The sequence below is a fragment of the Solanum dulcamara genome, chromosome 11 (genome assembly GCF_947179165.1).
Source record: "Solanum dulcamara chromosome 11, daSolDulc1.2, whole genome shotgun sequence".
NCBI lineage: Eukaryota > Viridiplantae > Streptophyta > Magnoliopsida > Solanales > Solanaceae > Solanum > Solanum dulcamara.
Window position 1 is genome coordinate 48,497,450 of NC_077247.1, and position 26,756 is coordinate 48,524,205.

Here is a 26,756-nt window from a genome sequence, read left to right on the forward strand (position 1 = left end):
TTCTAGATCCACTAATTAGCATAATGGATGTCATTTTTAGATCCACTAATTAGAAAGTTGACAACATTCTTTCACTTGTATTCTCTTCCTATTACTATATATATATATGGCCATTCTTGTAAATTGTAATGAAAAGAAAAGAAAATAGAACACAAAGAAAGCATAGAATATACATACACGGCAATTCCTCTTTTCTCTCTTCCGTTCTTTCTTTCATACATTATCTTTCTGTCTAATTAATTGTTAAGTTAGTATGTTTTATAACAAGATGTAGTTAGTTTTTTTTTGGCTGAACCCATCGCTGGGCGGCCCTTAAAGTTGACATCAATTTTCACTTAGACACCTCAACTAGAGTTTGTTCATTTTAAACACCTCATGTGTGTAATACACTCGTCGATGACGTGTCAAAGTGACGAACTAACCGAAGACACATGGCATATATATATATATATATATATAAAAAATAATTCTCTTTTTAGTAGAAAAAAGGTGGCCAATCAATTAATGACACATGACATTTAAAATCCAAATAATAATTAAAAAAAGAATAAGAAGAAATTAACCACTTCAAAAAAACTATTTTAGAAAAATTCCACCCCCACCCATCTTCTCCGATACTCCCACCTACCCCACCTAGTTGTCTTCTCCACTCCCATGCACCCCCACCAAATCGTCTTTTCCACTCCCACCCATTCCAACGTCAGCCCCTATCCTGTCTTCTCAAGAAACAATTTTAAAGAAAATTAATTATTTTGAGAAATTTATTTTATAAAAGAGCGTTTTTTTTTTTCTTTACTTCTAAAAATTTCAGTCATTAATTAACAATGGAAGGATAAACAATTCAGTTTTCGTATGTGCAAAGGATTCAAAATTTGTAAATAAGAAATATGGTGGTTATTTCGGAATTTTCTTGAGAATGCTGGCAGGGGAAAGAAAAACATGGGACTTTTTCCGCGTGTGGCTCACGGCGAATTTTTGGTGGATGATGAGTTTTCAATGATGATGAGGTCGGTTTTGGAGAAAGATTTGTGGATCTATAAGTTATTGAATCTAATAAAAAAATGATTATATAAAAATGACTTTAAAATGATTTGGAGAAATTTAAAAATCTTCGTTGATGTTTTTTAAATTATTTCGAGGATGAAGAAGGCAACAAACAAAAAAAAGTGTTTAAGCTTAAGGAAATCTCATGGCATTTGAATTCACTTTATATTTGGCTCAAATCTATTTCACCATGGATGAAAAATAATAGCTAGAAAATGGAGAAGAAGAACAACAAGAAAAAAAAAATTAAAAAATATATATTTTTTAAAAACGTTCTTCGCGCTTAAAATGGATGCAGCACATGCAATGTGCCAAATCAGCACAAAGTATCAAAATGACACATCGAGGCTTTACTTGAGATGTCTAAAATGAATAAAGCCTAGTTACCACTGATGGGTTCCGGCTTTTTTTTTTGTTTCTATTTTTGGAGATTTACATGAAAAACATTGTCCAACTGAGAAACATTATTGGTAGGAAACAGAAACAAGTTTGTTAATTTGGAACATCTGAAGTAATTCAACAAGTGCACACTTGGTTTCCACATCATCTGTATGAGAAAGACAAAAGGCAATCAATTCCTTAGAGTAATTTCGATTGGAATGGATTTCTATGAGATGTATACATCTGTGTTTTCTGCCTTTCATTTCCTTGGTGCCTGTCATATTCTTGTACAAGATTTTCTAACGTCTGGTTAAGAGTGACTCTGAAAATAAATCTTTCCTCTCCAAAAAAACACACACCAATTTAATGAAATTATGACGTTTCTCTAGCAAATCAATGAAGCAAATATTGACCAGCCAATATAAGTAATCACATATTAAGATTGCTTTGCTTTTCTTTTAATCAAAGAACATATACTGAGCAAACTTCCTAGTCCTGTCCAATGAAATAGTTTGTGATAAAAAGAATATATTACGAACACAATTTAAATTGCAATAACACGAAATTGTTATAAATACATCATAATCATATTATGGGTTTTCATTAACAAACAACTTGCAAGTAAGGGAATGTTAATAGTTCAATTGGTTGGCTACCTAAATTTCCACATTCTTGACGAGGGTTTAATTCTCACTTTAACATACATCTTTTTGAAAAAGCTGACAATAGAAAATATTAATTTACCGTTGAATAACTATAACAATTTCTTTGTAGTTACCTTACTTTTTGATTGTGATAGTAGTTCCTTTTATAAAATTATTAACTTTAGAGATATAGTAAATACGGATAAGAAAATAATATAATTTTGTTGCCTATTGTATAACTATAAAAAGAGTTTTATGTTGTTGTGTGTAATAAGAAACAAAGAAAAGAAATGAGTCACGTGGTCCACTATGGTACGAGAGTGGTATGTCGGTTGTTTTTTTTTGACAGTCAACTGTAGATTTATCTCTCAGTATTTTTTAAATTTTTTTTTTTTTGGAATTTACTCAATCATTCTAATATTATTTTACTGTCTAGTTTTGTTATTTAATGTTGGACCTTTTTTTTAATCAAAACATGACAAAAGAAGGAAAAAAATTGAGTGGCGGTGGACGAAAAAGGACAAGAACAGCACATGAATTACTCCTAGTTTATGTAAAAAAAAAAACATTAATCTTCTCATGCAAATATTGAAATTAATTCATTAATGCTCAATTTAGCTATATTATAAAGGAATAAAAGAAGACTTGTTAAGATTTGCTCTAATAACATGTACTAATTGACAGAGCCATCAATTCATGAAACAATGCCTAATTTATATTCATAAAATATAGTTCTCAGAGGAAACTTTGTGGGGAAAAAAAAAGGATGCCACCTAGCATTTTGTGTGGAACTCCTGTAGTAACTGTCTTAGGTCTACCATAATTTCTTTTTTTATCTCCAACCATCACAAAAAAAAATAAAAAATTATCTATCAGTGTGGCCTAACGATCAATAAAAAATTTACTAAGACAAAATATTTAATGATTTTTCTCATATGCTCAAATTTTGATGGTTAAAAATTATTTCGTGTATATATTAGTAAAAAACAATAAATATATGATGAATTATTTATTGTATGCTTAAATTGAAGCAAACATCAATAGATAAAGAATAAAGAACATAATGGGTAAAGGGAACATACCACATTGTTCACAGTGAAAAGCAATTCATTAAAAATGTGAATGTTCATACAAACATGATGATCAACTATCATGAAACCTCCAAACAAGCAGGCAAGAGCACATTAGCTCACCTCATACTTTGTTATAATTAATAATTGCTACACCTCCAGAAAAAAGTCTTGCAATTTTATCAAAACTTAAAAATATTACTTGCTCTGTCTCAATTTATATTATTTACTTTTTTTAGTTAGTTTCAAAAAAAATAACACATATTTTTTATATTTAATAGTAACAATTTAATTTTAAAATATCATTTTATCTTTAATAAAATAATTTATAGTCACACGAAAATTTATGATTTATTTTAGACTATAAATTTTAAAATTATATTTTTTTTAAATTAATATCAAATTAAATTATATTATATAAATTGAGACGGGGAATATGATCCATCTTCGTGGTATTACAATCAAATGTTAAATCTCATATATAAGTCACGTGTTTGATGTAATTTGTGTGGTAGTGGACAACTAATTGTTAATTATTGTGTTTTAGAAATGCAGTGAGTCATAAGTTAGTTTTGTTACTTTTACTTCAAGTCTAAGAAGATCTCAATGCCTCCATACCTATTTTTACTTATTAGCAAGTTATAATAATTGCACTAATTAACAATAATATATACTTACTTCATGACACCTCTCTTATTGGCTATAACATTATACATAGTAATCCCATAATTATTGTCCTAATCATGAGAAATATAGTCATGGTAAAAGACTATTTTTATAGACAGAGAACTAGTCAAACCACATCTTATTTTATTTTGAATATTTGTAATTACGATCACGTACTATATAAAAAAATAACTTTTCCTATAAAGTTGATAAACTGTCATGATTAGGATTTTGCTTATTATTTAATGTATAACCAGATATCAATTTTAATACCCATTTCATTTTTTCTTTCCTTTTGAATCTTACTTCGAATTTCCAAATTTGATTAAAAACTGGAAGAAGAAAAAAACATAATTGATTATGAGTTTGTTGTATTGCCTGTGTCTAGATGATAGATATTTTTATTGATTGTTTATTTATAATTAAAGTTGACTTGAAAGCTCAAAACATATTTTGTTTTCCTGAAATAGACAGCTTAACTGAACATCTAATAGACATTAGGTTTGCTTTCTTTTTCTTAATAAGATGAGGTCTTAAAGTGCTTTTTTTAATCTTTTATTTAAACTCTCTAACATATATTTCTTATTTGAATTATTGTCAATTTATTTATTGTCTATTATGGTAGGTAAAGGGTGAAAGTGGAAGTCTTAGTTCTCTAACTTAAATATTATTTTTTTCACACTATATATTATCAATCTTTTAAATATATATTCCATGTGCTCTTTTTTTTTCGTTATTCAATTATTTATATTTAGTGCATTTCTATGTTTTCTCAAATATAAATATTTATTACACTAAAATGAATTTCCATGTTTTGACATTTTTCAAAACAATATTTTTAATATTAAAAAAATAGAAACGAAAAAGGGAAATGATAAAAATAAAAGACAAACGGTCCTTGACCACCGGAGCTGTTATTTTGGTTAGTGGCTAGAATGTTTGGACAAGTCAATAACAACAACAATTTTAAATTTAAAATGAAAAAACAAAGATTCCAGCAATAATTAATATACCTATGAAGCTCCTAAGGTGTCATCCACGGATTAATAACTTTGATGGAGAATTATGAGATTTTATATTCAAATTTTAGTAAAGATTAAAATACTTGATAGTTTCTTTTATTTATTTTAATTTTGATGAAAAAATTATTTGATATTTAAAATTCTTAGGAGATGATAGATATTTTGTGAAATTTATCTGCACGCAAGTTGGTGTGAACTAGAGATGTCAATGAAATGGTTCGGTTATTTTAAAAAAATTATATTATCTTATTTTTTTCCGGATATTTTCTAATGTATAACCAAAATTAGATTTTTAAAAACCATTCCAATCATATCGATTTTTCTTCGATATTGGCATGGTTCGATTTAATTTAACCTTGGTGCAGAGTTATTTAATATTTGTCTTTGATGGAAAATAATAGATATTCTGTAAAATTTGTCTGCGAGCAAATTGACACGAACACTATGATTATCATGAAAGGAAAATAAATAAATTGATATAGTATGAAGTTTTCAAGATTGTGACTTAAGTAGTTAATGAAGTAGGTTGAAAATTACGAGATATCATCTACGAATTTCAGCAGAAACCGAAAAACTTGATAATTTCTTCCATCTGTTTTAGCTTTGAAAGAGAGAAGTATTTGATTCTTGTTTCTGATATAAAGTAACATATATCCTATGAAATTTGCCCACAGTAAATTAATTTGAACACCATGATTATTAAGAAAAATAATTATAATTGATATACCAGAAAATATTCATGTTAAAAAAAGAAGAATAAACAAATCTTAGTGTGAAATTCTTTGAATCTTTCCTTTATGCTTTCAAGGAAAAAAAGAATTAAAAAGAAAAAAGTGGTACCACATAAGTTATAGAAATTATACATATTTTTTTTGGCAATTCTTTTTTCAGGTCTTCTTTGTTCTCTCTTCAAATCCCTCTGAATTTTCACAATTTCCATTTCCATCTCCCCTTCCCCTTTCCCTTTTTAGCTTTTTCACTTTTCTTCGACAAATTGATTCCTAACTTTCTCTGTGGATTTTGCACTCACTCTTCCTTCCTATCTGTCATCCACAATCGGAAGTTTTCTTTTTGCTGTTGACGACGGACGGTGTCTTTTGTCGGTGCTCTAATCTTATGCTTTGTTGTTTACCGGCGAGTTTTCCGATTTGCCGTACAGAATGTCTAAGCGTGGCTACAAATTGCGTATCCTTTTTGAATTTTGCTACTCATTCTATTTCTTTTACTCAAATGCGCGTTAAGTTTGAATTTTACTGTAATGTTATGATTTTTATTTGATCTGAGAGTGTTGTATAAAATTCTACAGTAAGCTGCTGAAAATTGAAGTAGAAATTTAGTAACTTTTCTGTTTTTAGAAAGAAAAAAATTGAATTTAATTAGGAATTAGAGAAATTTGGCTGGATTGAGCTGAATAGTTGGATTTTTGCGGGATGATTTATTTTTTGCACTTCCTTTTGGTTTCCTAAGTCTTTAGATTTAGCTAAGAGTTAGTGTTGTAGGTGAGTATTTTGAATTTCAATGTGTAATTTTCTTTCTAGTTTGAAGTCTGGGGAGAAGTGTTGAGGGTTGCTCGGATGGTAAGCACCCTCCGCCTCCAATTCTAAGGTTGTAGGTTCGAGTCACCCGGGGAGCAAAAAGGTAGGAGCTTTCTGGGAGGGGATTAAAAATGTATTTGGAGAAGTATTAATTTTTTGCATTAGGTTCTTGTGATTCTTGACTAATATGAAATATAGAGGAATTTGTGGCACATTCGGGGAATGTAAACTGTTTAAGATTTGGGAAGAAGACACGTAGACAGTTTCTCACTGGTGGAGATGATCAAAATGTGAATCTTTGGTCCATTGGTAAACCAACATCTGCCGTGGTGAGTTCAAATATCCATCTTTTCCAGATTACTTGCCCGATTAATGTTGTTTCGCTTAATTGGGATAATTGATTTTGTTTCACAATGAGATCTTTCTTTTTCTATGAAACGTTTAATTTTAAATGCAAAATGCATTAAATGAGTGATCTATTATGGTTATGCCTTCTATTCTGGAAGAGCTACTGCTGCTGCTGCTTTTGTTGTTGGGGCTTTCTCTAGATAATTAGAGTGGGTGACGATTGAGGAATGAGGTGTGACGTGCATTTTGGATAGGGCAGAGAATTTCTAAAATTGTTAATGGTGCCACTTAGATATAAGTGAGGTTATATTACCATTATTTCTTTATTGGTGCCTTATTAGAATCTTTACTAGTTGAATTTGGATCTACCACTTGAAAATACCAGAGTGCTGTGGTTCCTTTTAATGATCCGAAACAGGCAGCAAGTGGATCACATATTTCCAAATTTTATCATTTATTCATCTAACTATTGCAACCTATGGTATGACAAAGAATACAAATATATGGAAACTGAAACCTTTCGAGTGTCGGGTGATGGATCATTCATCTAACTATGAATGCATGAAATTATTTGTCGATTCACTGTATTGCGAAGAGTTGACTGCTACATGTTCTTATTTTTATCATCTTAAATCACTTTAGTCATCTGGAACTGAATAGTCTGGTTTTGTGCAATTGTGCAGAGCCTAAGTGGTCACACGAGTCCAATAGAATCTGTAGCTTTTGACTCAGCAGAGGTTCTAGTGCTTGCTGGAGCTTCATCAGGTGTAATAAAGCTATGGGATCTGGAAGAAACAAAAAGTAAGTCTATTTATCTTTTTAGCTCTGTATATAAAATCTGTACTAGCTTATATCTTATAAAATTGCAGTGAATGTGCTCATAATACATTCTAAAAAAGCCATTCTCAAAAAAGATGTGCTCGTAATTTTTATTTCATGAAGTTGATGTTTTATCCTCTTAAGCATTTGTCCTACTAATTAAATGTTGTCCTGTGAACTTCTAATAACAAGAAAACATCGCCTGAAGTTGCCTTAGCCTGTTGGCCTGATGATTTTGGTGTAAATGAGCTCAGTGTTGTCTTAACCGGGGCAAATGTCTTTTTACGTAAAACGGTTAGTTGATTTGATTGCTTGTGCAAGTAGAAAGTTAACTGTTTCACTATGATATGCTGTACAGTTAATTGCAATTAACACTTACTGCATGGTCATGTATTCATTAACCAACTCGATATGTAACTGAAAGAGCATCTTTGGATCTTCAGTTACACAAGAAACTTGTTTTATGATTTCAAGATTGACACTAGGGGCGATCTATGTTCACTAGGGGCGATCCATGTGGAGGCGAACCTCCTCGTCGGAAAATTACATTGTATATCTAAGGTCAAATTTGAATTTTATGAGTATGTATGTTATAATGAACCCCCTTGATACAGTTAATAAGCTTAGGTTGGTGGTTAAGGGGGTTCAACCTTTCTTTTGGGTCTCTGGTTCTATCCACTCCCACTGCATTTCTTTTTGGGAAAGCTACATAAATTGGACCATTAGGCAAAGTATATATTCAAATTGGACCCAACTCAAACTATTTATCCGAGTTGGATACATGGCCCAAACTATTTACCCGTTTGCCCCCTCGTTTTATTCACTGAACCACTGCTTTTTCATCACTGATACCATCGGAGTATATATATATACTTTGATGGTATCTATATATACACTTTAATAGTATCTATATACTTTAATGGTATCAAACACTAATTGAATAGTCTTTTCACTAAACACTTATATATGTACTCCAATGATATCAAGGAGCAACTGAGTAGTGTTCTCTACTTCTCTTTGATACCATCAGAGTATATATATACTCCAATGTATCAAGCAGTAAAAGTGAATTGGCAGTTAAAAACAAGAGGGTATGAAAGTAAGGGGGTAGCTGCTTGTAAATAGTTTTCTTTTTTGGAGTACAAGTGTTTATAACCCCTGTTTTTAATAGCTAATTCGTGTTTACTGCTTGATACCAAGGGTGAAAAGGCAGTGGTTGAACAAGGGGGCAATTGCGTAAATAGTTTGGGCCGTGGGTCTAATCAAGATAAATAATTTAGGTTGGGTCCAATTTGGGTAAATACTTTGCCTAATAGATTCAATTTGTATAGTTTTATCCCCTTACTTTTGCTTGACTTCTCGTAGATGGGGCTCAACTTGCAGTTATTTGGGCTTTGAATTTCTACCCAATTGAAAAGCCTCATTATTTTTGGGCTCAATTGGAAGCTTTGTTCTTTTTCTTCTTTTTTGTTATATTTCTCCTTAATTTGTCTTTGTTCAAATTTATTAGGCACATTCCTTTTTATTTTTGCCTTATACTCTTCTCATCTCTATTGCTCATTTTGTTTCTACGTAATTCTCTTTCATTTACTAACTTGAAGAAGCTTTTTGAAAAAAATGAATTATTATTGAACTTGCAATGGAGATAGAAAACTATTTTTAAAAACTTAGTCAAATTAAGAAATTTAAAAGTTGTGAAGATCCGTATACAATATCTATTTAATTGAATTTACTTTCTTTGATTTCGTGGTATTTCTTTCCTACATTTTCAATTGTATTTTCGAGAGAGTAAAACTATGCTAAACTTAACTTAAATGAACTAAAAGATCGGTGAGTCCATTTTTTAGCTTCTGAATATGTATTCTAATATTAGTAACTCAATCCTTACCTCTTTTTAAGGAATCTTGATAATTTTCAAAGTAATTCATGATTGAACGGACACTAATTGAGAATCAAAAAAGTTTAAATAAAGTAGAACACTGCAAAATAAAAGTAAAAATCACAAGAAATTTTAAAAAGGCTTGATGGAGCTGGGTAAAAGTAAGACTAAACGGGGCATGAAAAGGTAAGTTAAATTTAGTGGGTAAAGGTTGGTATTTTCCTTTTCCGCTTTGCGCTGATTTTCATCCTGTAATTTTCGCGTGTTTGCTTCTTCACACTTTGAACCCCCTTATTAAAAATTCTGCCTCCGCTACTGATTGACACTAGTCATATTTAACTGAACATCCTTCAAGTGTTCGAATTATCTGCCTATTAAACAAAATTTGTGATCCTATTTTGCTTAGTTGAGCAAGTTATATTCAGCTTGACTCCTAATCCAAAAATTGTTCTTGAAGTGTAGTGGTTCGCACTCTTACGGGACACAGATCATATTGCACTGCCTGTGAATTCCATCCTTTTGGTGAATTTTTTGCATCTGGATCTATGGACACTAATCTTAAGATATGGGATATAAGAAAGAAAGGATGCATCCACACATACAAAGGTCATACTCGAGGAATAAGTACCATAAGATTCTCTCCTGATGGACGCTGGGTGGTTTCTGGCGGATTTGACAATGTTGTGAAGGTAATTCCTAAGTTGGCTAAAAAAATGTGACATTATAGACTCTTTTTTTCTAGAGTATTAACCTTTATTGTTAGTCAGGTATGGGACCTAACAGCTGGAAAGCTCTTGCATGACTTTAAGTTCCATGAAGGGCACATTCGATCCATAGATTTCCATCCACTTGAGTTTCTTTTGGCAACAGGTACTCCTTTTATTCTGTACCCAATCATAGAAATGGTGCTCTGATCAAATTTTTGTCCGGTTTTCTTCTTTCCCTTACCTTTTTCTTTTGATGTAAATAATTCTCCTTACTTTTGTCCTTTTCTTTTGTTTTATTTCAAATTTCAGTCGTGACTCTACTTCTTCTAAAATAAGAATCTATTAAATTATCATTAATCTAGTGGTTAACATACCACTTATAGCATGTTTGGCCAAGCTACTAAAGGCCAAAAATGTTTTTTTCTTATTTTAGAGAATGAAGGTCTTTGGCAAAACTTTTTGTGAAGAAACAAGTATTTTTGAGTAGCACCAGAAGTTGCTTTCCAGCTTTCAAGCAGAAGCGGGAAAAAATAGCTTCTTCCAAAAGTAATAGCTTTTGATTCTTTTAGGACAAGATTACCCATATAAATAATATTTACCAAATTAACTAGTTGTGGTTTCCTTTTTTCGTAATTTAACACTCAAATATACTTTTGAAATTTTGCCAAACTTTTAACAAAAGCACTTTTCAAATAATTTAGTCAAACACAAACCACAATTCTTCCAAAGCACTTTTTCAAAAAGGGCTTTCGATAAGAAGTACTTCTCAAAGAAGCTGATTTCGGCAGCTTGGCCAAACATGTTTTTTTTTTACAGACTTGCCAAAAGATTGTGGAGTCTTGCCTTCCCTGGTCATAAATAGTGGTACTTGCTTAACTTTTCAATTAGAAAAGAGAATCTGGTCAATTTTAAATGAATGAAGAAATCACAGGAAAAGGTGCATGCTTTTAAGCAGCAGGACCTGTTTCACTGAGTCATTGGTCAGATTATGAGAAGTTCAAACATTTCAGGAGGTGGTGGTGTACTTGAGAGTTGAAAATGTTTTTGAGAATTTATTAGCTCTCCATCTATGATGGAATTTTTAAAGCCAGATCCATCATAAGGTGACATATTAAAGCAGGGTCAAATAATTAATTCTTCTAAACTCAGTAGGTTTTTGTACCTTGTCTCTCTCCAATTAAAGATATTTTTTCCTGCTGTTACCATGTGATCTTGTTTCAACACTTGAGTTGTTCTCAGGTTCTGCTGACCGTACTGTAAAGTTTTGGGATTTGGAAACATTTGAATTGATTGGATCAACCAGACGTGAGGTATCTATGCCATCTTCTTTCAACCTCTTATTCTTTAAAAAAAGGAAAATGTACACCATATGCCATATTTTGTCAACATAGTTATGAGGTTCTTTCTTCGATAAGCAATTTAAGATCAAACTAGTTATCTTGTGTGAGCTAAAACCATTAGACTTGCCCCTCAATATTTTCTGCCGTCTTTGTGCTCCTTATGTTTCAGTTTATAGAACCATTAGGCTTGCTTTTCCCTCCAAATGCTTTACTGGTCAAATGAATGTGTTCTTTTCAGGGATAGAATCAAGATTAACTGGCAACGTAAAGAAATATCTATTGCTTGCATAATTTTCTTTTCTGTGCAATATTGATACTGGTGCATATTCTAATGTGATTTGAGAACAGGATATGATGTTGCTTCCAGTATATTTGTTTTGATTAGATTTTTATGTTAAAATTTAACCTACTCAGATACGATTATGTTTGTGGAAAGTTTTGACGTGCTCTTCTAGGCTGCAGGAGTACGATCAATGACCTTTCACCCGGATGGAAGGACTCTGTTTTGTGGGCTGGATGATAGCTTGAAGGTTAAGCTCTTGACATTCTGCATTTTTGTAATTCTATTGTTGAAACAAGCATTTCTCATGTTTGTTGACCATCTTTGACCTGAAGGTTTATTCATGGGAGCCTGTAATGTGTCACGACTCCGTTGAAATGGGATGGTCTACCTTAAGCGATCTCTGCATACATGATGGGAAGCTTGTAGGTGGTGCCTATTACCAAAACTATGTTGGAGTTTGGGTTGCAGATATTTCGGTACTTACCTTGATCACTGAAGCTTAAGTCAAACTTGTCCATGGTTTTAGTTTTTATCTTTACATTTAACCCATATGTTCCAAAATCAGTTTTTTCATTTTTTAATTCTGTCATTTTTGTGGTCTTTTCTGTCAGCTTATTGAGTCCTGTGGAGCTGGTTTAACTCCAGAGAGACAAAGTAGCTTGGAGCAGAAACAGGAACATGTGGAGAGTCGTTTAGAAAGAATAGGAAGCAACAGAAGTTCTAATTCAAATCTTCGCTGCACATCACCTGACATTGATTCCAAGGAAATAAAGAATATATATGTGGACAGTAAGTTGTTTTTACATCCTCCTATCAAAAACAGACCATGGAAACTAAAAAGAAAATTAGCAACCTGGCATTAAGAAACTCTAATATTGGCATCTTGTTCAATTATAGCTGTACACTTGGGGTGAAATATAATGGCCTGGAGTAATTCTTTACTGAGCCGAGGGTCTTTCGGAAACAGTCGTCCTACCTTGGTAGGAGTCAGGTCTGTGTACACTTTACCCTCCCCAGACCCCACGTTGTGGGATTTCACTGGGTCGTTGTTGTTGTATAGTGGTATTACATATAACTGGTCATCTGGGTGAACCAACTTGTTCTGTCTTTTTAGGTTTATTAGTTCTAACGTGCCAATGTTGGGTAATTAGAAGATTTGACCTTCCCACCGACATATTCTTTTGTGAAAGGATTTGATGAATTTCATCATAGTTCTTCATTACTAGTTGAAATGCAACTTGTTAATGAATAGACTCTTTCTACTTCATTAGTATCACAATTTTCAATTTACATGTCCATATCCAAATGCAGTTCTAATTCCCATGCTCTTAAAAATTCCTTTTTGCAGGTGAAAATCCTGTAACCATTAAGAAAGTTACTTCTCCTTCACCAAAAGTGGTTCCTTCTTCAGAGTCTAAGGAAAACAAGAAACAGTTGAGTCAGAAGCTTAATTCTGTCGTTGGTTTACCTGCAAAAACTAATGGATTGCCAGTAGGTAAATCATTTGTTGTCCCCAATGTGGTACCTCGTGATATTCCAGAGGAGAAGAACTTGGATACTTGTAGAAGGGAATCTATTTCTGCAACCAATGTAAGTGGTGGTATACCACAAAAGCCATCTCACATAAAGTACCCATCCAGCAACAACTTCGATATGGAGAAGATTTCTGTGGCTCTTCTGTCTGAATTTGCAGACAACTTGCCGCATACAGTAAATTGTAAGAAGGAATCAGATATTGATAGCAGGCTTATGGCAGATAATAATCTTAGAGAATGTTCTGAGTCAAAAGATTCAGCTGTCAAGCATGGTGGAGAAAAGCTAGAGAAAACTTCATTGCAACCACCGCTAAATAGTCAGGAGAACCGTTAGTTCTAAAATATTCTTTATTTGAATTGGCTTTTGAGCTCTCTATGGTTTTTTTCTGTGTTGTACAGTTTTCTGCATTCTTCCTCAGTTATTCTTTTCCAGGTTTTCTGCTAATTTTTGGCTGGTGATCTTTATTTAGTTACAGGTTTTCTTCATCTTGAGGGATCTGCTCATTTAAACTTGCCTTAAAACAAAAAATTAAACTACAAGAAATTCCTAGTTTGTATTTGACTAATGTTCAGAGATTTTATGGCACAGTATCATAAGAATGTTTTTGAAAAGCCATAATTAGCTTGTGAAATCATGCTGGCCGAAATAATCATTGTCTGCTTTTGCTTGATACCTTGCAAGTTACTGGTATCCACTTCCTGGTTGGTTGACATTTTAGGTCTTCAGTAATGGTTTAAAGTTTTGTACTTGGACTTTTATTTGCGCATATAGATGCATAAGCTAGAAGCATGAAAACAAAAAATAATAATTTTATTTCCATTATGTTTCAGGTAATGTGGCTTCAGAAGGCAGGAAAGAGTTGCATCCAGTTAGATTTGTGAATGGAGGTTAGTGACCGATAAAACTATGCTGTAACAAAAGCAAAAAAATACTTCAAACATTTCTTTTTTTTTGTATGAGTAGAAAGATCAAATACATTCTAATTGATGCTTTGTTTAAAATGGCAGTGGCAGTAGTGCGAGGAAGGACGCGCAGTTTGGTTGAGAGGTTTGAGAAAAGAGAAGGGTTGAACATGGATGCGGTGTCCCATTCTAAAACTGAGGAAACGGATGTATCCCCTTTGCCACCTTCTTGTTGTAAAGATGAGGAACCAGAAACCTTTTCCAAAAAATTTGATGAGCCAGAAACATCACCTTTGACAGCTTCTCGTTTTAAAACAGAGGAAGCAATGCGCCCCATGCCTTCAGGTCATTCGAAAGTTGATGAAGCAAATACATATGCTTTGCCAGCTTCTCAATATGAAGTTGAGGAATTAGAAGCATCCCATAAGCCAGCTTCTAAGTTTACATCTGAAGAAGTAAGAAAAACCCATTTACCAGCTACTCATTCTGAAGCTGACAAATTAGAGGCATCCCCTATGCCAGCTTCTCAGTTTAAATCTGAGGAAGTTAGAGGATCCCATTTACCAGCTTCTTGTTCTAAAGCTGAGGAATTTGAAGCATCCCCTATGCCAGCTTCACAGGTTAAATCCGAGGATGTAAGAAAGTCCCGTTTGCCAACTTCTCGTTCTAAAGTTCTGGAATTAGAAGCATCCTCTATGCCAGCTTCACAGCTTAAACCCGAGAATGTAAGAAGATCCCGTTTACCAGCTTCTCGTTCTAAAGCTGAGGAACTGGAAGCATCCCCTGTGCCTGTTTCTAAGTTTAGAAGTGGAGCAAGAACATCCCGTCTGTCGGCTTTTCGTTCAAAAGCTGAGGAAGCTAAAACATCACGCTTATTAGCTTCTCGTTCTAAAGCTGAGGAGGCACAAACATTCCGTCTGTTGTCTTCTGGTTCTAATGCTGAGCAACCACAAATAGCCCCTTTGCCGGTATTGATCTTGTGCCAGCTATAATTGATTGTTTCTTCTTTGGTTGTGTTTTATTCATATGTTGAGATTGCCAGGTCGTATCTGATATACCTTTACATTCTGTCTAAGCAATGCCACGAATGCTGAAATACATGTCCTCCACTGTTCTATGTAAATTATGTGAGACTAAAAAAATCTCTCATAGCTAAGCGCATTAGTTAGGAACCAGTTGTTCCGTATCTAATTTATCTACTAGAAATGTGGTTTAAACTTTTAAACAGGTGATGAGAGAATTTTGTGCTCTCTGGTTTTGTGAACATAAGAAATTCTACTAGAAATACATGTTCCAGGCTTTATTTTTATTTCCCGCCTCGTAAGTTGACATAGGGAAATTGCGGTGGAGTTAGGGTCGCAACTGTTTTCACTTGTAATATTGATTTTATTGCAGCCTTCTCTTTCAATATTTCAATCTTATTTAGTAAATACTTTCTCAACATTGGCACAACTCTCTGTATGTTATTTGCATACATGCAGAATACTGATCAGCAGACTATTGCACGGTGTGAGCCAGCGCAGAATGATAATATTATCATTGAAGATCTTATGCAAAGCCATGATGTGCTGCTAAGTACGTTTAGATCTCGTTTGACAAAGCTGCAGGTAACCTTTAGCCTATGTTTTTTTGTAGTTTGAGCTTCTGTTTTCACGTGTCACACATATACTGGTTTCTGCATTCCTAACTTTATCTTAATAGGATTTAACTCTTTAGAAATGCCAGTCTAATGTTGACAGCGTGGCATGGAATTCATGTAGGAATTTGGAAGACCTTTTTGTTTGATGCTTAAGATATAGGAAAAACTGTGTGTGATCCTGTAATGCTTGAAGCGTCTTATAAGTATAGTCTTTTAAACTCACAGGTAGTTCGTCACTACTGGGGACGGAATGACATCAAGGGTGCTTTAAATGCCTTGAGGAAGTTGCCAGATCATTCTGTGAGCATTTATTGAAACTTCTGTCATAGTGGTCTCTTCCCAAATATTATATTTGATAAATTCTCTAATGTATTTCTTGAATTTTTTTCCTCTTGCAGGTGCAAGCTGATGTTGTGAGTGTCCTCGTAGATAAAATGGAGATTATCACTTTGGATTTGTTTTCCTGCTTGTTGCCTATACTATTAGCCTTACTTGATAGTAAGGTAGAAAGGTAAGTAGTGATACAAGTCACTGATTTAGTTGTTTGTGATGTATTAACTTGTTCACCTCCTTGAATTCATAATAGGGCGAACATTACTTTCATACTTCCACTCTCTTGATCGTTTAAATTGTGACATGTCTGCCTTTGTTTCCAGTTTGACATTCCTTCAAATATGATCTAAAATACTGATTTAATTATTACTGCGGTTTACGTGGTGATTATTTGCTCTTTGATTATATATCATTACCAATCAAACTAGGGCGACTCTGGTTTTGAATTTCTGTAAAATAACTATATCGGTTTTCCTTCTCCATCCTGCCAAACTAGAAGTTTTAGCAAATATAGTAATATATAAATTCGAAAGGTTAGAACAGAAAAGAAGGAACATTACATTTCTTGGCATACCTTGACATGTTATGTGTTTCTTTTAATCAGTTTTTAACAAGGTGGTGAATTTTACTTGGTTCGATTGAAGCTAAAGAGATAAAAGGGATTACCTCAGATAGTTTAGTATCTTTAAACAATTTATGGTTTTGTCTGTGTAGATGTGGGGGTTGCATTGCACACTTATTTTATTTCATGGAATTCTGCTGTTAATTTATTTATTTATTCTGATTGCACTGTTAAATTTCATAGTTATATTTTTAAATTTCTTCTTCACATGTTGATTGCTTCTGTCTTTTTTTTATCTTCTACAGGCATGCAAATGTTTCCCTGGAGCTTTTGTTGAAACTTGTTGCAGTCTTTGGACCAGTAGTTCGCTCAGCCGTTTCAGCACGTCCATCTGTAGGGGTTGATCTTCATGCAGAAGCAAGGTAATGATGCTTATGAGGCTAAGCAGCTCACTTTTCATTTATCTGCTCGGATGATGGTAAATACAATACATTTACCTATCTCTGATTTTGTACACTGTAAAACAGAATTCAGTGCTGCAGGCAGTGCTTTGCCTACCTCCAAGATATACAGAAAACACTTCCTGAACTTATAAGGTAAATAAGAATCTACTTTTTACTTTTCATAATTATGATTGTTGTCATGATTTTATTTTTTGGGTGGTCCAACTCATCCTCTCTTTATCTCGGATAGAGTTACTAGATTCCCATTAGAGCTTCAAAGTTAGAAAAATGGCAAGTAGTGCCTCATTATGTTTGAGACATCGATTAAGGTGTTGTAAGCATGCTTCATAGTCAATGATGCACAAGAAACTTCAAACATAGTTAGAAAATGAAAATCTTTTGTTTTTTTACTTAATTGGACAATTCTTATGATCAAAGAATGGTGGATTTGCTGGCATGGTGATCTATCGGTCAGTTTTATATATCGAAATATGTTTGCTTCTATCAAGGTAGCTTAGTAACCAGTAAATCAAATTGTCCTGATGCTTCATGATTAATGGTATCTGAATATGTTTGGTTTATGGTAGGGGGTTTAAGGCTTGATATCTCTTCTATAGGTCAGTATTGAACTTTCGAAATTTTTAAAGTAGACGGATGCAATTTGTTGTCGAGTAGACTTCCCTTTGATATCTTTAGCTTCTTTTGTTGCATACCTAATGCAAGCTAAAAAGCTGAAACTCCTTATGTCTTGACTTTTCTTGTTATCTCAATTTCGCTTACGTTCTGTTGTAGGAGAGGGGGTCTGTTGGCGAAAGGTGCATTACAATTAAATCTCCTACTTCAAGAATCATAGTCCAGTTTATCATATATGCTTTTCCTAATGGCTAAAGCGAGACAACAGAATGGAAGTTAGCTAATATACGATATTCTCGAACTTATGTCTCTTTTTGGACACCCACAATTTTGCTCCTCGGTTTTCCATGCTTGCTACCATTTTCAACAACCTTGTAATAGTGGAAAGATGGAAATGCAGTGTCTGTCCTGCGCCACTGCAACTGGTTTGGGAGGAAGGTAGAAATTCTTGACATAATATTACCTTTTGGTGGAGAGTAGCATGGCTATCTTCATTCAGATACGCGGCTCGAACATATTAAGTTCCTGGCTGTATGTATCCATCCATATGTAAGTTGTGTACATGTATCTGCAATAGTAAAAAAATGGATGAGATAGGTACATCATTTTATCAATGAAACAGATATTCATACATACTCCCCTCTCTTGCTATCAAAACTCAAAATACTGAAATTTCTTCTCAAGTTGCCAAACGCATATGATACAAGATATTCGTACATTGTTATTCTATCCTTTTTATGTTTTTTAACTGTCAATAAATCACCACTGAGGGAACAATACTTAAGGAAATTTTATTAGGAAACAGAACTCAAAAAGTTTCTTACTGATATTTGAAATGGCAAGACACCAAGTTTTCCAAAATAATAAGATTGTACTATGTACTATATAATAGAAATGATATTCACAAACTTTAATCAACGACGCCAGAGATTCGGAGGTTAACGACGTTCCTTAGTTAGTCTTCTATAGTCTATACATGTGGGATAAAAATGTTTTCTTACAAGTGATTTTTTAGAGATATTTTTAAAAATATTTTGACCCTAACATAGAAATGACGTTCACATACTTTTATATGTTTCCTTCATCTCCTTTGTTCAATTCATTGGTTAAACAAATGCTTGTCTTAGGAGATCAAATCACGCAATTCCCTTCCCTTTTCCTCCTTTTTCTTGAAGTTAGAAGGTAGAAAGGAATAAAAGTTGATCAGTTTAAGTTATTAAAGTATTTATTTAAAATTAGAAAAAGCCACAAACATATGTCTCAATCTGTTAAAAAGTCCAAAATAGACGGCACTTTATCTGAAAGGTAATTTAATATTGACCTTAAAACGACCTAGTCCCAAGTAGCACTCTCACAAATTCTACTACGTTGGTTATTTATTGTTTGTGTAATCTAAAATATGCCATTACTTTAAGCTGAATATATAGATAAATTTTTAAATTTGTTAATAAATTTCATTCAGACATTCAAACTACCACATGTTTTAATTGAGCACATGATAAAATATTTTTTTTAGACATTTACCTCAAATATAATTTTAATAAAACTTTTCTGCATGTTTTCAAACGCTCATTATATAGTTTAGTTAACTTAAAATATGTCACTTCTCTTATTTATACACGCTAGCCTCAGTGAGTCAGGAAATCTCAAGTCTATTCCGACCAAGGTTGATGTGTATAATTTAAGTAGGTGGTATATTTTATAAGAATAAATTACCTAATTACACTCCTTTAATTATCATATTTTTCATTACTCCCATCCATTTAAAAAAATTATAAAAATTCCTTCTTTCCATCCGGATACATTAATTCAGTAATCCGGATACAGTAATTCTGATTCATAAATTATCTCTATGTTCAATGTATCATGCTTTACATAAGATCCTAATTAATATATCTGGATTACTGAATTAATGTATCTGAATTATCATGTTTTTAAGAGATTTTTGTAAATTGAAAAAAAATAAAAAAAAATGATAATTAGCTCTTTACTCTATGTGATTTATGTAAGTTTTTTATTTTATAATGTGATTAAATTATCAACACAATTAGCGCTTGAGAACACATACCAACGTTTTAAAAAAAGCTCTAAATAAAAATTTATGGGTCATCGACCATTAATTTATTATAGTCAATCTTATTAAGCCATTGTCATTCCAAGTGAGTCAACGTGTAAAACGACCACCGTCCATTATACAAAGAGTCGGAGTCAGCATGTCATTTTTCTAAACTTTAGGGGTCATTTTATGTTATTAAAAATAACAGTTTTGATCCCCCCAAAATAAGAAAAATGGCTTCACTGTTCGTTCGTCCGCAGAGGGTGAGAGATATTTTCAGGTAAACCAAAATTCTCGAGAAACTCTAAAATTACAGAATACAATTTTCATTGTTTTCTCCATGTTTTTCTCTTACAGTAACCATTGAATATTCATCAATCATTTCCTTTCCTTTTAATAATCAATTCCCATTTTTTTCAAACTTCACACAAATCCGTCAACCCCTTTTCTCTTCCCTAACAAAACAAAAAATTAACACCAACCCAGAAAAAATCTCAAAAAAAAAAAAAAAAGAATTTTCCAAAAATCAACCTTCCATTTACATTTTACGTTTAGAAAACCACCATTCCGGTGATGATGTTTCCCGGTACTTGCTGACGTGCGCCGTTTCAGAAGTTCCAGTGGGCTCGGGTCAAAAAACCGAAACTTTTTTAGAAATTATCTGAGCCGTCCACGTGGAGGTTCTAGATTGTTTGAGGCCGTTAGGATGGAGACAGAAACAAAGGGGGTGGGGCCCAGGAAGATGAATTGGGGTACGTGGGAAGAGCTAATACTTGGTAGCGCTGTTCGCCGGCATGGGACCAGAGACTGGAACGTCGTCGCATCGGAGCTCCGTGCTCGGACTTTATATCCTCCCTGCTTTACCCCTGAGGTTTACACTTATTTACAATTACGTGCCACTATCTTATTTATATGATAGCGACAATACTCCTTTTTGTTTATTTTGGTCTGTTCGTAATCTCCCTATTTTTCTTCCGTTATGAAAGAATTATTCTTTTTTGTCGGATAGTTTATTTTATTTATTTATTTGTTCTTCTGCTTCGATTTTCTTATCAGCCTGATTTTGTGGGGCCCAAATCATAGGATAATTAAATAGTATCCATCATTTAAAACTTGTACTAAAGTTAAAATTAAATAAATAAATTGAGAAGAGGTTAGTAAATTTCTATTTACAACCACCTTATTTTAAAGATGTCATTTTTTCGAGCCTGAAAAGTAAAGAATATCATATTAGTTGGACGGATGGAGTATAAAACAAAGACCTTTTTTTCTCTGTGTGGGTAACTGTCTGTCCCTAGTACTAAAATTCAGTAGATAGAATATACATTTTACAATGCCACTGGCCAATTAATTATGTGGCAGGAGGAGTTTGGTTGGTACACTGTCAAGGTGGACCAGAATCTGAAGCTTTTGATGTATTGGGACCAGCCAAAACTTTTGTCCTTATTAATGAATGAACATGTGGCTGCCATATAGAGTGGTGAACCAATGAAAAATGGATTTTTTTTTGCTAGTGGTTTAACGCATTTCATATATCAGTGTTTCTTGGTTCCCACTACCAATATTTATCTGGTCTTTGCTTCTTTTTTTTTTGTATGTGGTGGTCTGGTCGTGGCTGAACATTTGATAAGACAACTCTGGATGATCAAGTTTTATTGTACCATGTTTTCTGAATAAAGTTGTTAGCTTGTATAGCTATGTTGGTCGGACCCTCCACGAATATTATTAAACCTATGTCGAATCTTCCAAAAACACATAGCTTTTGAAGGATATGAGCGACATTTTTGAAGATTCCTAGCAACATTGTTTTAAAGAAGCTTGATATAGATATATAAGGTCATGACTAGTAAGGTTAATTAGGCCCCCTCCCCCCCCCCCCCCCCCAGTCTGCAAAATTATTGCCTTTCTTTTTCCCTTTCCTCTTGATCAGTTGATCTTAAGAGTAGAATTCTTCTGCAAGATATGTGATTGATTTAGACATGAAAGTCTCTTTGACCTTCTTGGCAAAATTCTCTGTGGAGTAATGGAGTTTTAAAAATCAAAATTTTAATATGGGAAAAGCTGATCACAAATCACTGAAGCATAGCTTGTAATGCTTTATCACTTTCTAATGGACAAAACTAATGATTGCAAGATTTCTCTGACGCGACTGAGTTGATTCTAGCATTTAAGTACTTAGATTATTTGATATTGAGGACCATAGACATCACAAGATCATTGGTTCTCAGTCATAATTTTCTCATATGTTGTTGATTTGTATTTGGATGCAACTAGCTGTAAAATGAGATATTGGCACATTTGAGCAGTTTCCTTCGTATCTTGAATAGCAAGAGCTTAGGATGATAAATATCTTGCTAACTATGTAAATGCACTAACCAGAGATAAGGAATCCATGAGGTATACTAATTTCTTTCATCATTGTAGTGCTCTGCTGACCTATGACTAGCCAATACATTTTCTATAACAGATTAACTTCAATGTCTTTTCTTGACTGTGAGTTTTCCATGCTCAAGTTTGCCATACCTTTAACCATACTCTACGATATGCTAATTTGAGTCATCGACGAATAACTTCAATTGCAGGCCTGCAAAGCCAGGTATGAGGAGTTACGTAAGCGCTACTCTGGATGCACGTGAGTCAAGTTCTTCAATATCATGACCTTATTTGTTTATTAATGAGTTAGTTACCATGGAAGTTATGGCTTTTGACACATATATGAGTTTTATTTCTATCTTATGTACGGAATACACAGTTCACTGGGCTATTTTATCTTGCCTTTAGCTTTGGAATGAATTCATGGTTTCCATTTAGTTACTGTAAATTGAGTTTATAGGATGTCATCCTTGCCCTAACTAGTGTCTTACTTCTTTAACCTTCTTTTGGCCAGTGCTTGGTTTGAAGAGTTGCGGAAGCGACGAGTCGAAGAATTGAAGCGGGAATTGGTGAGATCTGAGAGCTCCATTGGGTTAGTAAATGTGTTGCTTCCTGTTTAAAGTTGATAAGCAAACACTAGCTAATAAATCATGTCATCAATGAATCTGATGTTTTGTCACTTTTTCATGCATCTGAGTGACATAAAAATCCTGTTTCATGTGCCAAGCGGTTAATACATGCTATCAGTACTGCTGCCTCAAGTCTCTGGTTTCCTTAGTTATCTGTTTCCTTTAAGTAACTCTGTGATTCCCATATTTTTTTTCGATGTTTATTGTCAGGTCTCTTGAGTCCAAAATTGAAAGGCTAAAGGCTGAGAGAGAGCGATCTGGTCAGATAGACCATGGTTTGAGTCACACTGAATCTCCTGCTCCTCTGACAAAATCAGAAGATATCGAGTCTTCTGTGAAGGAAGAAGCAAAGGATGGGTTATCTGCTGGCAGCTTCACTCTTGATATTAGAACAAATGGGTCCCCGGAGTCTCAGGTTCCCACCATACCCTCAGCTACAGAGACAGTTGTAAAGCTAGAACTTTCAGAGTCTTGGGGACGGGACAAAGCTCCAAGTACAAGCAAGGTTCCAGAGGCTGCCAATGGAAATGGAGGGGCTGTGAGGAAGAGAAGAGGTAAGAGGAAAAGAAAAGACACCGTTTGGGATGCCAAAGAAGGGAACATTGAGGACAGTGACAATGTATGTTCAACGAGTCACGCCTCCACTTCTCACTGTAAAGAAGTACTAACCAGTTGTGATCAGAGTATTAGACGTTCTGCTGTAAGCGATCATAGAGTAGGTTTATCTAGGTTTAGGAATGATGACTTGATGAGGATTTTCAATTCTATTACAAAACACGAAGCTGCTATGGTCTTCAGGCATCGTCTTGATAGTCAGAAGAGAGCAAGATACAAGAAAATGATAAGGCGTCATATGGATATCGAAACAGCAAGATCAAGATTAGCCAATTGGTCCATCAAAACACCAGGTGAACTCTTCAGAGATTTCCTTTTACTAGCCAACAATGCCATGGTATTTTACTCGAAGAGAACGAGAGAATACAAAGCAGCAATAGCCCTAAGAGACATTGTCACTAGAGCATATCGGGAACATTACAAAGGCTCTTACCACAAAGCTACATCATCCCTCCTTCCATTGCCAGTAATTGGTAATCCACCTGGGAAGCCACGAAGTGTTCGCCCTCGTCCTTCTAAAGACAAACTTCAAGCCAAATATGGCAACAATGTCTTTGCTGGGACACTAGGAAGACAGAATCATAAACCAGGTGATGTTGATTGTAAGGTACCATTGCAATCTGTCTTATCAGCTAAGAAGGGCTTCAAGAGGCCTGGAAAAATCAAGAGTGGATCGACTATCGAGATTGTCAATCCACAAACTAAAGTACAAGCTAAGGAATCCTTACAGCATAATATTAAGGTTAAAAAGGACCATCGAGTTAAGCCTGTAACCAGGAAGAGGACTCGGCAAAAGTGATTTGTTGATTCCATGATCCTTTGATTACTTCAGCTTCCCCTCTTTTTTGGTATAGAAATTCTCTGTGTATCATATTTCAAATTTGTGTTGCCATTTTGCACTTGGCGAAGATCTTGATAGAGGAGAAATACAGGTGTAATACAATACTAATTAAGTTGTCGATAATCAGTTTCAAATTTGTTTCCTATAAATGTGTAACGTGCCCAAAGTGATGTGATCTTCACATTTTAGGCCAAAATGGATGTGAACAGAACATCTACCAAAGCCTTTTGCAATTAAGATAATTTTACTTTGTCTTACGACAAGTCATCTTGGGTAATTGATTTGTTTAACAATTACTACGCTTCAGTCTTAAACTAATTTGTGAATTTCATTTTGCAAATTAAGAGCTTTCTTTAACCATTCTATGACTCATTTCCTGATCCGAAATTAGGAAGGCTTAATTTCCCAAGATGGAGAATTGTTCCTGGCCTATATTTTCATCGGGCCCTATTAAATTCTTGCTAAAAAGGTCTTGTAAAATAAGAAGCCCAATAATTGTGTCGTTATGGCTGTGAAGAGGAGCTGTCAATGGGTTCTTTTTTGCAGTTTTGTCCCTATTTTGGGTTGGTTTTTAATTTGTCCTCCTGGTAAAAAATAACTTTTTCGCCAAATATTAATTTATATTTTTGTATCATAATATCCGACAAATTATGACTTCAATTTCTAGACTCGGGTGTGTTGTGAACGTAAGCCCAGCTAGTGCGGGCGTAAATTTAAAAGAGACAACCCATGTGTTGTGCAATGTGTTTTGGAGTCCTTGTAGGCTTCCTTAAATTTATGTTTGGCAGCCTTCTTCTACAACACAAAAATCACCTAAATACTACTACTTCCATTAATTTGACCAGATTTTGTGGTTAGCCTAATCAAAAAACATGCCAACATCAACTAACACATAATTGATTAAATAATTGGTGATCGATAAAATAGATAAATAAATAAAGAACTAACCCAATAGGCAATAGACAAACTCCTTATGCTAATTGATTAACTAATTGGTGACAGAGAACAAGGAATAAGTTACATATTTTAAAGAAAGGTTCCATTGGTTAACTAGTTCCACATGTCAAGAATCAAGATCAATTTATAACAGTTTAGATCTTTAAAAAAAATTGATACAAGATTGTGACTCAAGAAGGGTTAGCGCGTAATGCTTACATTAAATTAATAAACGTGTGATATGTGTTTTTATATAAAGTTTTCTATTACTTATATATGCTTATTAAATCACTTAATCATATTAAGCTCATGTAGTTTGGCATAAATAATAATAACTTATTCGCGTTTACATCAAATCATACTAATTTATTTTGATTATGATTTATTAAAGTGAAAATGTGTATTAGTTAATTGAAACTAGTTAAGATAAAGTGGGGACCAGTTGAACAATGTAGAAATCAGACACCTAACAACAATTTGTTTTTCCACATGCACAATATTTTACTAAATATAATTATTCTACATAGGGTTAGTACGCCAATCTTTCCCTAATTCTAGGAGACTGCTGACAACACACTTTGCCTATTTTTTCCTTTGTTTTGTTTGGCCGCATCACATGGTTTAACAAAAAATTGGAAAAATTACACAATATTGATTATTCAATTATTGAGATTTTACTCCCTTTTTTTCAATTAATCTAATATTCAAAATTTACTAATTCAATTAATTCGAATTCAAGTTGAAAAGGTTATTTTTGTGATTCGAATTAGAACATCTTCGTGATTTAACTATTATTTTTTTGCTTAGATGATCAAACAATTTCTTAATAGTAATTGTTATAGAGGTGCCAACAACTTCATGAACAAAACATCATCAATTCACATTAATAAATATAAATAAATAAATAATTAGAGAAATAAACCGGCCCCACGACACCGTAGTTGGAGTCTGGAAAGAGAATATGGAACAAAGATAGATAATTAATTAGTATTAAATAAAAGCATCCCTTAGTTTAATTTTAAAAGGGAAACACTATGTCAGAGATCAACTTAACTTTAGATCTTCAATTGTTTTTTAATTAATTATTGAGAAAAAAATACTTGGATTATAATTATTGGGTGTCTAGTTGCTATTGGTCCAAATGTATTAAAATTATTGGAGATGAATTGATTTTATTTTCTTGACGACAAGGAGTTAATTCTCTCACTTCTTCCCATCATAATTTTTAAGAAAAATAATACTCTATTAAAATTGAGGCACATATCACGGAAATATTTTAAACAAACTAAAAAGATATAAACGTACCCTCCAAACCTAGGATTTTGTTATTAGCTGTAAAAATTTAAAAAAAGGATGTTCTTGACTTGATTAAATAATACTTATGAGTATGTGTGATCATTTAAAACTGTAGTTTTTAAGGTTGATTGTTATATTATTGGTTTTTTTTAATAGTGTTCAATATTTATTTTTGATTCTCATTAATTCAAATTCATTTCGAAAAAAGTCTCATTTTGGGATAA

General features: G+C 33.4%; 2 protein-coding genes across 4 annotated transcripts; both read left to right on the forward strand.

Annotated features, from left to right (window-relative positions):
- Nucleotides 1-5,704: 5,704 nt before the first annotated feature.
- On the forward strand, nucleotides 5,705-18,419 carry LOC129872030 (katanin p80 WD40 repeat-containing subunit B1 homolog KTN80.4-like). 2 transcript variants are annotated; one of them, XM_055946872.1, is made up of 18 exons: nucleotides 5,705-6,012; nucleotides 6,561-6,691; nucleotides 7,394-7,511; nucleotides 9,871-10,097; nucleotides 10,176-10,278; nucleotides 11,355-11,425; nucleotides 11,911-11,985; nucleotides 12,071-12,214; nucleotides 12,350-12,527; nucleotides 13,087-13,602; nucleotides 14,105-14,161; nucleotides 14,282-15,144; nucleotides 15,658-15,783; nucleotides 16,041-16,115; nucleotides 16,214-16,326; nucleotides 17,016-17,132; nucleotides 17,238-17,306; nucleotides 17,946-18,419. In XM_055946872.1, exons 1-18 carry the CDS (start codon nucleotides 5,988-5,990, stop codon nucleotides 18,004-18,006), a joined length of 3,069 nt encoding a protein of 1,022 aa, XP_055802847.1. In that variant the 5' UTR covers nucleotides 5,705-5,987; the 3' UTR covers nucleotides 18,007-18,419. The 2 variants fall into 2 exon arrangements, with proteins under 2 accessions (XP_055802847.1, XP_055802848.1); XM_055946873.1 differs by lacking the exons at nucleotides 5,705-6,012; nucleotides 6,561-6,691 and having other exon boundaries at nucleotides 7,400-7,511; nucleotides 9,866-10,097.
- Nucleotides 18,420-20,057: 1,638 nt separating this feature from the next.
- Nucleotides 20,058-24,557, forward strand: LOC129874197 (uncharacterized). Of its 2 annotated transcripts, XM_055949447.1 has the most exons (5): nucleotides 20,066-20,122; nucleotides 20,455-20,713; nucleotides 22,425-22,474; nucleotides 22,730-22,807; nucleotides 23,055-24,557. In XM_055949447.1, exons 1-5 carry the CDS (start codon nucleotides 20,076-20,078, stop codon nucleotides 24,256-24,258), a joined length of 1,638 nt encoding a protein of 545 aa, XP_055805422.1. In that variant the 5' UTR covers nucleotides 20,066-20,075; the 3' UTR covers nucleotides 24,259-24,557. The 2 variants fall into 2 exon arrangements, with proteins under 2 accessions (XP_055805423.1, XP_055805422.1); XM_055949448.1 differs by lacking the exon at nucleotides 22,425-22,474 and having other exon boundaries at nucleotides 20,058-20,713.
- Nucleotides 24,558-26,756: the final 2,199 nt, after the last annotated feature.